This window comes from Leptonotus elevatus, chromosome 15 (assembly GCF_054856555.1).
Source record: "Leptonotus elevatus isolate MCC_2025b chromosome 15, RoL_Lele_1.0, whole genome shotgun sequence".
In the NCBI taxonomy this organism is placed as follows: Eukaryota; Metazoa; Chordata; class Actinopteri; order Syngnathiformes; family Syngnathidae; genus Leptonotus; species Leptonotus elevatus.
In genome coordinates, this window is record NC_141253.1 from 15225671 (window position 1) to 15238137 (window position 12467).

The window sequence follows — 12467 nt, forward strand, 5'->3', positions numbered from 1 at the left end:
ATTATTTCACTTTATTTTTTTCTCTTATGGATTTGTACTTGTCACAGGTCACATTTTGATGAGATCATTATTGACGGAAAAAGTTTTGTAATGAATTATCTTTGTGTCACAAAAACCTGCCATTCAGACAGGGAAGTGTAAAATTATCCTACCACACCACAAATGCTTTTCCCAGGATAAAACTGTATTTGAAGCTGTGAGGACATTTTAAAAATGCGTCTTTACTGTCCGCAGCCTCCTAAACAGCTGCGACAAATCTGTGGTGGCAGACGTGAAGATAGCTCTGCAGGACTTTGAGCTCGACAGCACCAACAGCAGCAAGGGAGCTGAAATCCTGCGGGAAAATTTGAGAAAATAGACACGAGGGGTGACACTCGGCATCACTTTGGACCTGGAAGTAGGACTGTGTCACATCAGCAACTGATGAACGTTTCTTAACTATTGGTTACATATGTTGAACACCAAAACGTGTCCTGGGATGGTCACAGAACATCATGGACCAAGGCAGATGTTTGAGTATTTGTAAACATGTATGTACTCCAAAGTTAATTGGGGTCTTCTGCTTGAGGACCACTGAAAATCATCTCTGGGATGTGTAGCATAATCCAGTTTAACAAAAGAACCGCAAGCAGGAAAGCTTGCACGTAAATTGCTCCATGATGCTTTTGTTTTGCTGTTCCAAGTCAAAACTGCATCATAATATATGGTCAGATCAGTTCTGTTTAATGGTTCATAAACGGTAAATGCATGACATAGACAGTTTTGAAAATATATTTTTACGCTCATGTAAAGTTGTAACCAGTTTTGAATACATTTATTCTGAAATTGACTGACTTGATTTATTTAGAAGAGCAGCTGTGATTGCCGGCTTAACTTCCACTGGGAGATCAACTGCAAAACATGCTTACAAGTTGTTTTTCTTAAGAGTCACATTGCTGACTTTGCAGCCGGCCAAGAACTGTGCGAAAGGTTTGATTACTCTGGATGTTAATTCCCTCCGTTTGCAAATCCTTTGTAAAATAAGTGCGTGTGAATATTCCATCTGGTCAGTCTGGTGGCGCCTGTGACGCAAACGCACTTGCCTCCATGACAAATTAACGCGATATATCTCGCGCGCGTGTACTCTTAGCACGCACACACACACACATTAGACATGCCTCACTTTGCAATGTTGGTCCCTCTTAAGACATTGTGACACAGTCGGGCATTTAGAAAAGCGGAAGTATGAACGTCAGTGCAGGTCTATTGCAGACTATCAGGAAAGATATCACAAAGTTAGGACAAGGAGCAGACATTTTCACCCTCTTTTGCCAGGTCACGCGAGCAACAGTGGGTGTTGGAAAGGTATTAACATTAATTCTATATCCTTGTCGAGTTTAAAGTCCAGGTACTAGCAAAGGGCACACTAGTAGAACGGCTGTCATACTAGTTGCGTTGATCCAGTCCTAGTGCCACTTTTAAACTGAATCTGAAGTTTACAAATAATAAACACCCGGATCCACAAAACAAGCATTAGCCTTTTGATGACAAGCTCCACCCACATTAGATTTATGGAGAAAATGCTTTGCAAAAAAGTGTCATACACTCACTTGGGAAAATTACCAAGTAGGAGTTTTCCAAGTAGCCTATGGCTGCTTCAAACCAAAATGGCTAACTTCCTGTTGAATTTAGGGCATGGGTCCTTGAAACTTTTTTTTGTTTGTGTATCCTGTTATATAAAGAACAAATGGTGGTAGTAATAGTGGTCATAATTTAAAAAAAATAAAATAATTTAAACCAGTGTTTCCCCAGTATTATAGTCAAAATAGCACAATACTGCAAGCAATGTATGCCCCCAAAAGGTTCCTAATTGCCTAAAGTTGCCACAAGATGGTGACAAAGCACAAATTAAGCTCTTCCCTTCAGTCAACAGAGTTTACTGGAACTACAATGTCAAAATATTGTGCCCAAAAAAATAAATAAAAAAGGACATGTACAAAAAGCTTTAGATTTTCAGTGTGGAGTACGGTAGCCTTAAAAGCTCAAAAAGTCCAACAACTAGATTACAGGCCCAGGGTCAAAAGAACTTTGTGAGGTTTTGTAAATGGACGTCACGGACATGTGTGGTCAGTGTGGCCATGACAGCCTGCAAAAGCTTTTTTGACATTGGCCCGTCTCCCCTGTGCTGTGTCAGCCAATTGACCCTGCAGCCGAGACGCTCTCGACTGAACGGCGTCCTGATAACATTCCGCAAACTTCTTGGCCGCCCTTCGGGCGAAATGCACATCGCCGCGAGCCTTGGTGACGGCGGCGTATTCTTGTGACTTGAGCTTGCCGTAGTAGTCGGAGAACTTGTTGTAGAGGACGGAGATGGGCATGCCGTTGAGGATGATGCCGAAAGCGATGCAGGCGAAGGCAAAGAGGCGGCCCAGGTTAGTTTCTGGGAGCATGTCGCCGTAGCCGACCGTGGAAATGCTTACCTGTGGGAGTGGAGACACAAAGACGACAATGTCAGAAGCTTGGAGGATCTGTTACCACTTGATTTAATACATAAATGCAAGTTAAAATATGTAATGAATTGATCTAGATAAACTTGCTAAGTGGCTACATTTATTTTAGGAGTTTGAATTAAATGCTAATGAAGGGAATTACATCAACTTGATTTAGCATGTCATGTACACTCAAAAGTCACTGTTGGTTGGCTGAAAACAAAATTCAAGTTGGCATCACTCACTTTTCTCAACACCGACTCCATTTTGATGCTTTGAATACTCCCACATCATGTTCAAGCTGCAAATACCAGAATCTTGCTTTCTGTCCTCTATAATGTATTTGCGTAGTGACTTAACTCATTCACTGCCATTGACGGCTATGAACGACCAAAATTCATTTTAGCTATTTCTATTAGTTAAATTTTTTTCCCACTTTTGTTTAATAATAGTATGAAAACCTAGAATGTTTTTATTGTACATTTAGAACAGATATTAAATTTGTGATTAATCGCGAGTTAAGTAGTGAAGTCATGCGATTAATTACGATTAAAAACTTAATCGCCTGACACCACTAAATATTATTTTCTTTCTCTTTTTTTTTTTTAATTCATTCACTGCCATTGACGGCTATAAACGTCAAAAAATCATTTTAACTATTTAGATTTGTTTAACATTTTTTCCCACTTTTGTCAATAATAGTATGAAAACCTAGAATTTTTTTATTGTACATTTAGAACAGATGTAAAATTTGTGATTAATCGTGAGTTAACTAGCGAAGTCATGCGATTAATTACAACATCTCTTGCTTTTAATTTTTAATAATCTTTTTTTGTTTTGAATGGGCATTTTCTATTTCTAATTTGTTAGTTTTACATTAAAATACATGTGTATTTTATTACTAAAAAGTGTCTGCTGTTTACTGAGTATTGTCAACTCTTGCTCACTACTGCACCCTACAGGCAGTTAACTGCAGATAGTGGCGTAATGTGCTAACGATTTAGGAACGCTACTTGTACTGTATTTAGAAGCGCATGTGTTTGACAGTAACTAATGGAAGCATTTTAATTACACCTGTACTTTGATTATTTGTTTGGAAAAAGTTAGGCTACGTAACAAGCATAACCGACATCACTCATAATTAAGACAAGAAGCTAAAGTAGCCTAGCCTACTTTATAATATGAAAAAGTCAGTTGTAACGCATTTCTTTTGAGTTGCCAACTTAAAAATGTGTCCTTAACAGTTATTAAGTAAGCAGTACTTGATAATGTTTTACTGAAGAAGAAAAGCTATTTCATTCAAAGTAATGTTGTTTATTTCACTTTCAGACTTATGGTAATTGTTGCGTAAATTTTTTTTATAGGCTAAATTTATATACATACTTTAGAGTGTGTGGAACTGCTTAGGATTGTTATTATCACAAGTGTTTTCCGTTGACTGCTTCCAAATCTGCGTTTGCCGCAGTCAAAATAAAAAAAATGTATTTTTATTTTAGTAGTTTGAATTATTTCATTAGCTTTCATTAACAACCTTAATGAGTTTGTCATTGTAATGACTCACTGCGGCCCACCACCACGCAAGCGGCATGGAGGTGAATTTGGTGTTGGGAACGTCCCGCTCGACAGTGTACACCATGGCTGAAAACATGAAGATCCCCATGCCAATGAAGAGCAGCAAACAGCCCACCTAAACACACACACGCACGTAAACGATGTCACGACAGGTGGTCTGGGCTGAGGAGCATGAAATGGCGCGTGACCTGCTGGTAGCACTGCCTCAGAGTGAAGCCGAAGGCTCTGAGCCCCGTTGAGTGACGAGCCAGCTTCAGGATTCGAAAGATTCGCATCAATCGCATGATCTTCAGAACTTGGCCCAACTACAGAGAGAAAACATACAGAAGATACTTCAGCTTATGATAATGTAAAGAATATTATGAAAGAGATGATTTCAGCTACTTCTATTATAGATAGAAAAAATAAAGCCCATATCCTACTGAAAAACATTTGCAAGTGTTGACAACAAAAGGTATTCTCAGCTTCACTGCTAAATCTGTTTTATGGTTCCCAAATATCATGCATCCGGTTTTATTTATTTATTTTTTCAACCAATTTCACATTCAACAGTGGTGATCAAATCATTAAGGGTACCCCGGAGCCAAAAAAAAAAAAAAGTGTCATCTGCAAAAAAGAATGCAATTGACAGATTTAGACGCCATAGATGGATAAACAATTTAGGTCTGACTAGGTCCAAGATTGACTCTTGTGGCGTTACTTAAAGACACAGAATTTTCTTTTTTAAATCAATGATATGAGATAAGATACATATATATATATATATATAAGTAAAGCCTATCGAGCAACTGGAATGAAAGATGCAGGCTTTGCGATTTGAAAATGTCCTCGTACTACATTTTGATGTTGATTTGAATTTCATTAATTGTTCAGCCCTAATTCTGTCACTGGTTGTATCAAACTTATTACTAACTGGCAGGTTCAGATAGATATACTGTAAATAAATAAAAAGTAGTATGCAATTAAAAATTTTAATTGTAATTAATCGCATGATTTTAATAGTTAACTCACAATCAATCGTAAATTTTATATCTGTTCTAAATGTACACTAAAATGCACAATAAAAAAAATTCTAAGTTGTCATACTCTTGTTAACATAGGTGGAAAAATGTTAAACTAATAGAATACAGTAATTTCATTTGAAAAAAAATCTAAAATTAAAAAGATGTACTGAGCTGTGATAGTGTGAAGTGTAATATTGATTTGTTAGTCATTTTACTGCCACTAGCATAATTGCATTTGTAAGACATTGGTGACAGCTCTGTGCATTTTTCTTTTTATATTAAGAGCTATCTAATCTTTAACATGAAGTGCACATTTTTAAAATTGTAAAAATACAACTTGACCCCAGTCTCCACAAATATATGCATTATTATTAAATGTATTACTGCTAAATTTCGACGTGGACGTGTCTGCTGTGTTGCAACTGGAATTCCCCCCAATACAGACTTTCCAAGTAAGGGGAGGTCCTTAATTCATCCACTGCCATTGACAGCAATAGACGTCAAAAATTAATTTGAACTATTTCTATTAGTTTAACATTTTTTTCCATTTTTGTTAAGAGTATGAAAGCCTAGAATTTTTTTGGGTACATTTAAAACAGATATAAAATGTGTGATTAATCGTGAGTTAACTAGTGAAGTCATGCGATTAATTACAACGCCTCTTGCTTTTAATTTTTAATCATCCTTTTTTGTTTTGAATGAATTTATATATTTTTTTAATCTTTTTTTATTTTTTTTTAGAAAAGATTATTAAAAATTAGGGGCATCAGGCGATTAAAATGTGTTATCGTAATTAATCACATGACTTCACAGTTAACTCAACAATTAATCACAAATATTATATCTGTTCTAATACAATTAAAACAATTCTAGGTTTTCATACTCTTGTTAACAAAATTGGGAAAAACATTTTAACTAATAGAAATAGTTCAAAAACATTTTTGACGTCTATAGCAGAGTTAATGGCGCGATAATTAAAAAAAAAATTAAATTAACTCAAAATTAACACTAATTTTGCCCCCCCCCCCAAAAAAAACAAAAAAAACAATTGCACCATCATTTCTTTTGCTTCTTAGTGCAATGTCATGTTAATCCCAACAGTCACCGAGTGTGCCGTTTTTCACCTTTCCAACACGTGACATGGCCTCAATGTCCCCAGAATGGACGTGTGTGTCCTCTTCATCAAAACACTCCAAGACCATCTGCAAGTAGTGCGGCAAGATGGCGATCAGGTCGACAGAATTGACGACGCTGCGTCCAAAATTTCGGATGCTGGCGGTGGACAGCAAACGGAGAACATACTCCAGGGTGAAGAAGGCGATGCAGAAAGTCTCCACGTGCTCGCCGTAGAACCTGCCGCTTAACTGCCCTGATGGCAACTGGAACATAAAATCAGACAGTATTTTTTCCCCCACATTTTTGTAATCAGAACTGACTAGAATTCACTAACAAGTCTCATGACACTAGAGAGGGAATGACAAACTGTGCTAAATTTGGACATTTTCACTTGGGGGTGTGCTCACTTTTGTTGTATGGCTATCGAGAGAATTCAAGGGGTGTGTTCACTAATGTTTTGACATCATGTGGCATCTGTAAACAATGAAACACTTTTTTTTGGTTTCCCCCCTTAACACCTTATACTGCATCTCCTCAACGGTGTTCATCGTCATAGCAACCAGTGAGATCAGGACAAACATGGAGGACGCGACGGCCATCAGCTTGGCAGAAACGGAGGAGAACGGCTTTTCCATCATGTTCCAGATCTTCCAGCGCGTCCATCCAAAGATCATGTTTCGATACAAGGCCTCGTCCTCCTCCAGTGCCATTACCTCCACCTGCAGGACAGTAGAGAAACCCGGCACAGGGTTGACAAAATTGTGAATTGTAATATGATTGTTACTATTTATTTGATTATTTATATTTTCACACAGCGACTGTCCTGTGTTTCAGCCTGGAGACCCACAAGGCCACATTACCAGGTGTCAGGTTGTCATGCCAACACATCGCTTTGAGAGGGATCCTTTTGACTACATAAATACGAGCGTGCGTGGCAACTTGGAAATTTGGGACAGTTCGGAATTCCATCTTATTTACATGGAGATGTGTTAAATACCTCGGGACATAGCACTTTTTGTTTGAATCCACCCACTTTTCAAGTGAATAAAATATTTGGAGCAGACATAATTAAATTCACTTTACTTACAATAAATAAGATCAAAAGTGCACTTCCTGCTTCCATGACACTTGGACTTGATAAGACCAAACATTTATAAAATAAAATAATAAAAATTATGTTCTATCACCTCAACGTACATTTTTAAAAATATTTTCCTAGGTCTCGCTTTTGTGAATTCTATTACATTGGTCGCGCCACGCTGAACAGGACCCTGACATGTATCACTGCCATCTGTCTGCTATGGATATCCGACAGAGAAGAACTACAAGCGTAATGTTAGAGTAGACAATTCAGTAAAAACAAGAGAATTCCTCTCTCCTCCCTTCTGCAAGTTCCCATAGCTATAAATCAGATTAGAGAAAAACAATCATAATGAGCCTGTGACTCCCTTCTTCCGACCGGCAGAGACCGACCCCAGACTAAAACTCCCTTTTAGATAGCAAATGAAATAAACCCGTTGCCCTTTCTCTCATGAAAGTAACACAGATAAAAATACAATTCTATTCATTGAGCCATACTGCTATAACTAAATCCAAAACGGCTAAAATATAAATTGAAACTGAAAAACAATGTTAATAACTTAACAGTAATTAGCCTAGCCTCTGGTGGTGCTTGTAGCTAATGTCTGACCCAATGGGTCACCGCCGCTTGACTTCCACAGGCGGGGCTTGCAAATAATCGTTGCAGAGTCCCGTGATTCAGGCTCCTGCCGCTTGTTTCCCTCTGCTTTGCTCTCACTAGCCGCTCAAAGGCCACTCCAGCTAGTTCTTGCTAGCCACCCTTGTTAGCCACTCTAGTGAGTTCTGGCTAGCCGCTCTTTTTTTCTGCTAATGCTAGCTCCTGCTAGCTGTTGCTGACCGCTCACTCCAAATAAAAATAGGGAGTAATTGGTGGTAGGGTTGCGAAGTGTGATCTTTTTGAGGCAGCGTACTGAGTGTGCTTCAAATGTGTTGTATTTTATTCGTTTTTCATAAAAGTTGTCACTTCCACAATTAACTGCATATAGGCTGTATGAGAAATGTGAACATGCAGCTGTTCCTCCCACAACATGTGTTATTTATATGATCATTTTACAGTTTACAATTATATACATTTTCTTTTCTGTCAGGACAAACGTGAATTGTCTGGTTTTGAACCATCTGGCTCTCTTGATATTTCCATTGGAATGCTAAAGCTAGGGAAACTAGCGGATCTCTTCACACGCGTTATTAATCCCACTAGATTTCTCGGCAGGACACACCCTGCTGCAATATAATTGGATGCTACATCCAAGTAGAAAATCATATATTGGTCTTTATTCCTGCTTCCAGGTTGCCGAGGCGCACACACCGAGAAGGGCAGCATAAAGTGCATTGTATTGAATGAGAAGGTGTGACAAAAACTTTCATTATGTCAATCGTGAAAGAGAACACGAGAGGAATAAATGATGGTGGTCATGGGGCTATTTAAAACTGGAAAAACGCTCAGGCTTCCCTCGGCACCAGGGGCTGCTCCTCCATTTCTGAGGCCCACCTGACTTTGCATTTCGGATGCGTGTTATTTTACTGGTATGTTTTGTGAAAGGCCTGATTTTACAGACTAGCAGATATGTTGCACCAATGTTTCCTGAGTGTTACCATAAGTGAAATAATATAAAAAGAAATATTAAAAACACAGTGTCTAAAATGTAGGCTATACAAAAGTGATAAAAATATCAAATGTATTGGAATAAAAAAAGACAGCAGGCTTTGTGGTCAGACCTTGTAAATGCGAAGAAGAATATGTCCTATTTCCCAGAAATCTTGCACACCATTAGCTTTTCAAGAAATGACAATAGTCAAAATGCCAAATATTTGACATGCCATCCTAAAATGGGAAATTTCAAAGACGTCGGAGCGACATCATAACCAGTAACCTAACATAAACGTCAAGGTGAATGGTGGTATGACAAACTATCAGAGCAAGGACTTATCAGATGGGAACATAAGTGTGCCAAGAAGAAGCCTTTTCTCCTCACACCATCTGTCCACAAGAACCCTGATTTAGGTCAGACACACTCAGTCAACACGCAGATTACGTAAGAAAAACTGTGGAAGTGCGGATGGGTGGGGATGAGTTGCCATTTCGTGGTCAATATAACTCGTTTCATACTTTGTTTATATATTGTTAATGTGTTTGTTTGCATTGGATTCTATGATTGCTATTGTATGTTTTGATGTATAGGCATTCGTGATGGAATTCTTTTTAGTTGAGGGGTCTGCAACCTGCGGTTCTGGAGCCACATGTGGCACTTTAGTCCCAATTTCCTGTGACTCAGTGTCTGTCCGAATGAGTACAAATTAAAAAAAAAATTGATAAAATATTCATTAATGAATTGATGATTTTGAGTTAAAAAATGTATAATTAAATATTCAAAACATTTCCAAAATTGGAATTTGTTAGAACGAAAGTTGGATGAAAAATATTTCAAAATTAGCTAAAATTTCCAAAAAGTGACCATAAAAATGTTGAAAAAAGAAAAGGAAAAGCAGAAAATTACGGTAAGATGTCTTTGGAGTTGCCAAAAAAGTCAGAAAATGGATGAAATAAAACACAGAATGGAAAACGTTCAAAAAGTAACTATAAAATATTCCAAGAGCAAATTACCCAAAAATTGCAACAAAAAAAGTCAGAAATTTTTTTACATTTACATTTTTTAAAAAGGCAGAAAAACCCAGTTTAAAAAGTAACTAAAAAAGGTCAAATTACAAAAGAAGAAATCCAGAAAATTATCATAAAATGTCCACAAAATTGAAAAAAAAGAAAATAAATAAAAAAGGTTGGGATTTAAGAAAAGGCAGGAAAGAAAATGTTCAAAAAGTAACCATAAAATATCCCAAAACAAAAGAAGAAACCCCCAACATGACCATAAAATGTCCACAAAATTGCCCAAAATGTTATCAAACTACTGGTAAGTGTGAAAAATTACAAACACAAATCAAAAAACGGAAGACAATGAATCTCTACGTATTGGATGCTGCATATTTTTCTGTTCTGGTGCAGATCTAATTAGTTCTTGGGCCCTCAGTATATTCGACTAACACACCGTTTCCTTCGTCACATAATCCAAATGTTTTGCGGCTCCAGGCCTAAAATGACTCTTGACAGGAAAGGTTGCCGACCCCAATCTACTTATAAAAAAGTGAAACAGAATTCCTTCCCCGGACCGCGGAAGAGACACCAAGGCCGACCCACCTCTGCCATAAGCTGCTTCTGTATTTTCAGTTGCTCGTTCAGCTCGTCCTGCCTCTCCTCGAACGAGATGCGGCAGCAGCGCTGGCTGTTCTTGATCCTGACGCCCCAGTAGTTGATCTCCTCCAGGAAGTTACGGGGGCAAAGGTCATCTTTAATCCACAGCACGCCAGTCCTTGGCAGAAGGGACAAAGAAGAAGAAGATTACACATGATTGTCTTTTTTCATATTTGTGGCCTGTGTTTTGCTTCAATTCGGTGTCATTGCATCACAGCTTGTTTTTACCTATAAAAGTTGAAGATATTTTGGAAAATGGCGGGATCCCGGTCAAAGAAGAACTCATTGCTGTGCACAATGTAGTCATCACATAGTTCCAACTTCCTGTTATGGTCTGTGTATGTGGCGAGGCGACCAATCCGTGTTTTGGGATACCTGACAGCTAACCTGTAGGGTAGGTGGTATACCTGCAAAGTGGAAAAACAACATCATTTGGATTATGAGGTACAGTAGATGACAATAGTTTTCTTTATTTCACTCTGAAGTGAGTAAGTGCTGATTATCTGCAGGCTCAGTCTATTTAGGGCAGGGGTGTCAAACGTTTTCCTCTAAGGATGAAGGATGTAAGGGTCTATTTAGAATTATTTAGCTAGCAATATTCCAAGCAATTGCCGTTACTTTCAAGCATTTTTAAGGGAAAATGCTATATTTGGATATACAGGACTTATTTTAAAATGCTGTCATTTTTTGGGGGTAGAAATTGTATGTATCAAAGTACTAGTGATATTGGTACTTGATTGTTGTGTTGAGTTTTTGGGTATAAAAAAGGTCAACTCAAGTTGAAATCCTGTTCAAACTGAAAGTGTCCACATTAAAGCACATTACCATGCTGGATGGCGTCTGTCAGGTGATGTCATTTGTTAAGTGCTGGATTGACTGTTCAAAACAATTTGAACAAACGGTTAAAATGGGTCAAGTAGAAACTTACAGTTCCACCAACATTGATGTTGAGGGTGAAGTGCTTCGCGGGAGAAAGCAGAATGCAAGAGGGCGACACATCCTCCTCTTCTTCGTCCTCAGCATAGAGATCATAGACGTCTCTGCCTAGATCCTACACAAAGCAAATGTAGCCAGTTGTAAATTTTTGACGCTTATAGCCATCAATGGCAGTGAATGAGTTAACTTTGGTTCAAAAACAAAACAAAACAAAAAAACAATTAAAAAAAAAATGCAAACAAGCCCCCACCAAAAAAAAAACAATAAAAGAAAAGAAGATATATCAAGAGATGAAATGTCTGACCTGCATGGAATTCCATGGCTTCACAAAGATGCTGGTCAGCTCCACAAAGTCGTCGCGTTCCCGAAAGGCTGCAGTTTGGCTGCCGGTTTTGTAACCGGGGAACAAACTCCTGCTGCGAGCTCTCAGGCGTCTCAACATGCTTTGACTCTCATACATGAAAGTTTACACACACACGACGGAAATCATGCAAAAGTCAATTTTGTCAAAAGGGGGGGAAAAAAAGCATCGGAATGGATTCACATTGAACGCATCATCGCGAGACGCTCGATGGCATATGAACCCTGTTGAGGTTTGAAGTTGCTCTGAGATGATCTGGGTGCTTAGCCTGTTTTCGATGGTATTATCCTTTGGCTCATCCATCTCTTGATCCCTCTCCTTCCACTCAAACCATCATATAACTTGACCAATCAGGTTGACGTCGGCTGTATGAGATAGGGTGAGCATATTTTCATTTCCAAACTGATATTTAAATTATACTCAAAAATTTGATAAATTATAGTTTTTTTAACGTATGCATCCTTTATAGAGTCGAAAATGAAACACTCTTTTGAAGTCTTAGTTACTTCCCGCGATAGTCTTTTCCTCATCGCTCAGGACATCATTTGAATGCTCAGGAAGTGAGGTATGTGAAAGGCCGACCTACTTTTCTCTCAAAAAGATAAAATACTTTAATATATAACAACTGCACTTAATTAAAACTGGACAAAAATTTACGGACATTTTAGTTCATGAACAAAAAC

General features: G+C 38.1%; 2 protein-coding genes across 5 annotated transcripts in view; one reads left to right on the forward strand and one right to left on the reverse strand.

Annotated features, from left to right (window-relative positions):
* The window catches only part of pum3 (pumilio RNA-binding family member 3), a 25163-nt gene extending 24334 nt beyond the window's left edge, over positions 1-829 (forward strand). For all 4 annotated transcript variants that reach the window (XM_086096351.1, XM_086096353.1, XM_086096352.1 and 1 more), the window contains one exon: positions 235-829. In XM_086096351.1, coding sequence (XP_085952477.1) covers positions 235-358 — 124 coding nt within the window. In that variant the 3' untranslated portion in view covers positions 359-829. The remainder of the gene's footprint in view (positions 1-234) is intronic.
* On the reverse strand, positions 703-12041 carry kcnv2a (potassium channel, subfamily V, member 2a). The gene is made up of 9 exons (XM_086096354.1): positions 11728-12041; positions 11416-11538; positions 10716-10894; positions 10434-10605; positions 6679-6879; positions 6169-6423; positions 4229-4345; positions 4030-4155; positions 703-2459 (listed from the first exon to the last, which is right to left on the reverse strand). Exons 1-9 carry the CDS (start codon positions 11881-11883, stop codon positions 2091-2093), a joined length of 1698 nt encoding a protein of 565 aa, XP_085952480.1. The 5' UTR covers positions 11884-12041; the 3' UTR covers positions 703-2090.
* Positions 12042-12467: the final 426 nt, after the last annotated feature.

Bases quoted from the DNA above. Each gene is read 5' to 3' on its own strand.
- kcnv2a (XM_086096354.1), bottom strand. From the start codon at position 11,883: ATGTATGAGAGTCAAAGCATGTTGAGACGCCTGAGAGCTCGCAGCAGG. The intron at 6,880-10,433 runs GTGGGTCGGCCT...ACTGTCCTGCAG, and splicing joins AGAAGCAGCTTATGGCAGAG to GTGGAGGTAATGGCACTGGA. The intron at 4,156-4,228 runs GTCACGCGCCAT...GTGTGTGTTTAG, and splicing joins TGAGGCAGTGCTACCAGCAG to GTGGGCTGTTTGCTGCTCTT.